This window comes from Corvus brachyrhynchos, unplaced genomic scaffold (assembly GCF_000691975.1).
Source record: "Corvus brachyrhynchos isolate BGI_N302 unplaced genomic scaffold, ASM69197v1 scaffold114, whole genome shotgun sequence".
In the NCBI taxonomy this organism is placed as follows: Eukaryota; Metazoa; Chordata; class Aves; order Passeriformes; family Corvidae; genus Corvus; species Corvus brachyrhynchos.
Window position 1 is genome coordinate 4,879,814 of NW_008238337.1, and position 3,366 is coordinate 4,883,179.

A 3,366-nucleotide genomic window follows, 5' to 3' on the forward strand; every position below is an offset into this window, starting at 1 on the left:
TGGAGGTGCTGGGTGTGTCACGGCTGAGCTCCTGGAGGAGCTGCCTGGAGCCGTCGCTGGAGGACGTGGAGCTGGGGAAGGAGCCTGAGGGATTTCTGAGCTCCCTGTCCAGCGATGGGCTGGGTGAGGGGAAGGCGAGTGACCCCTTCAGCTGGCGAATACCCACCCTTCAACTATGAAGGAGAACCAAGGTTGACTTTGACGATTTCCTGCCGGCCATCCGCAAGTCCCGCTCCACCAGCAGCCTGGCCAGACCCCGCAGGGACAGAAGGGACGGCCACCGGCCCCTCACCGTGCGCTTCGAGGATGAGGCCATAGCGGGCACTCTGGAGTCCTCCGAGACCAAGGGCACGGCCAAGAGCAGCCGGGAAGAGCCCGGAGACCTCTCGGACACCTCCTCATCCTCTGGCTCCCACCTCTCCTCCCGGAGTGCCGACAGCATCAAGCGCCGGCCGCAGCCCCCGAGAGGGGACGGGGAGGGCTCCAGCAGCAGAGGCAGCAGCCAGGGCAGCGGGATGAGCCGCCGTGCCGAGGCTGAGGGGAAGGAGGACGATGTCAGCAGCATCATGAAGAAGTACCTGGGCAAAGACTGAGGTAACTGTGCTGAGCCACTGAGCTCAGAGCTGTGGGGGCGCGTTTGGGATGCTGGCTCTGATCCACGGTCCCTTGGTGCCTGTGCTGATGCTGGGGAGTGTGTGGGGACGGGGTACCTCAGGGCAGCTGGAGTCCCTGTGCTCCTCCTGGCATGTCAGAGCATCCCAGGGCTGCCAGGGTGTGCCTCGGGGTGTGTGGCACTGGGACTGGCCCCCGCTTGCCTTTGCACCTTCAGGGCTGCAATGGGGACGCTTCTGTTGCCAGGGTCAGCCCCAGCAGAGCCGTCCACAGCACCAGCTCAGAATTCACTGGGGTTTCCCAAAACAGCATCCCTCAGCTCCCACCCTAGCACCCAGCAGACACATCCCCCCAAGGCCCTCGAGCGCTCTCTCCTCAGGGGCCCAAGTTTCTTTTGGTGATTAGAAATCAGCTCGGGCTGGATGCTGGGAGTTCCCTCTCTGGAGAACAGGGCTCCTGCCTGGCCCAGACATCCTTCCCCCAGTCATCAACAGCCCCCGACACCCACTTGGCTGCCATGTCTGGATTGCAACTGACACTTGGAAAATTAGGATTTATTGCTGCAATCCAGGTTTGAAAGCAGAGTCCCTAATGAATGCGCCAGAACTGTAATTAAGTGTTTAAAATAGATTAGAAAAACATTTTGTAAAACCACTGCCTTTAGAGTAACTTATTGGATGTCAAGCTGTGACCAGATTGACTAAGCCAACACACGAAGGGAGCGTGTGTTAATAAAACATTTCTTTCCAGGAAGCAAATCTGCATAATGCAACGTCCCACTTTCTGCAGGATTCCTTTCGATCAAGCGCAGCAGCCGGCCCCGACGAGGAGCCACGTTGGGCACACGGCTTCCCTGCTCCTGGCAGAACCACCTCACGTGAGCAGAGACTGCAGGTGGCTCCACAAAAGTCACGGGATGGTTCTACAAACTTTTTTGGTCTTGGACACAGTTTCCTTGTGCTCCTGCCCCATTTCCCAGCGCCGCAGCTTTGCTCAGGGCCAGCCGCGGGGATGAGGACTTTCCTGTTCTCCTGCAGTTTTTTGACGTGGGAGTTGGTGCTTTAATTAAAACCCAGCAGCTGCCACAGATGCTGAGGACATGTCATGGCCAGGGAAAGGCCACGCTGGGAGGAGCTGGAGGAACACCAAACCTCTCCTTTGTAACCCAGAGCTGCAGCCCGGGTGTCTCATCCAACATTGTACTGCTCAAAAACCATCTTTGAGAAGGCTGTTGGGTCTCAGTGTGGCACCCAGCAACAGCAGAGCTCGGAACCATTTATAGTTCCACAGGTATTTGAAGATGGATCTGTCTGTGCTTCCATGGCTCCAGCCTGTGGGGGATATCTGGGCACATCCCAGTGGCATGCCAGGCACGTGGTGTGGGGGCAGTGGGAGGCTCTATTTAATGCCTGCTTGGTTTTTACACAATAAAATATTTGCTTCTTTGACACGCAGGTCCCTTCTCGTTATTCCGTTCCCCACGGTGGGAGCAGGTCCATGGGAGTGGTGCAGTGCAGAGCCCAGCCCGTCCTTCCACATGCACAAAAAGCTCTTTTCTCAGCCTCACCCTTCTTTCCTAGAAGAGATCCAAACTTAATCCTTGATCAGAGGTTTGGGGCAAAAGGATCTGTGCACAAATCTGTCCTCTTCCATCAGCAATTTCCAAGTCATTTGCTTGGCTGGAAAATTTGCACCAATTTGCACAACCTCCCTGGACCCCCCGGGACAGCCAGGGGGCAATGGCAGCTTGAAAAGCCAGTTGGGCACTGTTCAGCATTTTGTTTTGCCTGTTGGATTCTTCACCTTCACTTCTAATTTAAAGCGAAGGCCTTGCAGCAAGCAGCATTTTCCTTGTCAGCAATGGATGAGGAGCCTGGGGATGAGGCCTCACATCAGCACTTTGCTCGGCCGCCTGTCAGCAGTTCCTGGCGATTCCTCGGTCCCTGCAGGGCCAGCAGCCTGGCAGGAGGCAGCTCTGCTCAGGGTGACATTCCCTGTGCTCCCACGTGTCCCTTTCACGACGTGTGCCTCATGCAAGAAGGCAGCAAATGAAGAAATTGCCTCTAATTCGTTTAAAATTGGTCTTTTTTTAATGATTCTGCTGTTTCTGGGAGAGAAAAGCAAGTGCTTTTCTCTTTGCAGCAAGTATTTCTCCCCAGAGGGATTTTATAGAAGGAGGGAATCACAGAAGGGTTTGGGTGGGAAGGGACCTTAAAAATCATCCAGTTCCTTCCTCTGCCATGGGCAGGGACCCCTTCCACTGTCCCAGGCTGCTCCAAGCCCCAATGTCCAGCCTGGCCTTGGACACTGCCAGGGATCCAGGGGCAGCCACAGCTTCTCTGGGCACCCTGTGCCAGGGCCTCCCCACCCTCCCAGGGAACAATTCCTTCCCAATATCCCATCCATCCCTGCCCTCTGGCAGTGGGAAGCCATTTCCCTGTGTCCTGTCACTACATCCCTTGTCCCCAGTCCCTCTCCAGCTCTCCTGGAGCCCCTTTAGGCCCTGGAAGGGGCTCTGAGCTCTCCCTGGAGCCTTCTCTTGTCCAGGTGAACGCCCCCAGCTCTCCCAACCTGGCTCCATGGCAGAGGCAGCAGCCCTTGGGAGCCCAGCCTGCCCAGAGCCAACTGCTGGCACCTGAGGGGAGGGACACCAGTGGCACCTGGAGGAGGGACACCCAGGGCCAGGAGTCCAGTGCTGCCCCACCTTTGGCTTCTGAAGTCAGACCTACAACCACCACCAGCTGAGGTGTCTCT

General features: G+C 56.8%; 1 protein-coding gene across 1 annotated transcript in view; it reads left to right on the plus strand.

Annotated features, from left to right (window-relative positions):
• The window catches only part of MYO18B (myosin XVIIIB), a 57,672-nt gene extending 55,612 nt beyond the window's left edge, over positions 1 to 2,060 (plus strand). Inside the window, 2 exon segments of the mRNA XM_017734726.1 lie at positions 6 to 594; positions 1,363 to 2,060. Coding sequence (XP_017590215.1) covers positions 6 to 593 — 588 coding nt within the window. The 3' untranslated portion in view covers position 594; positions 1,363 to 2,060.
• Positions 2,061 to 3,366: the final 1,306 nt, after the last annotated feature.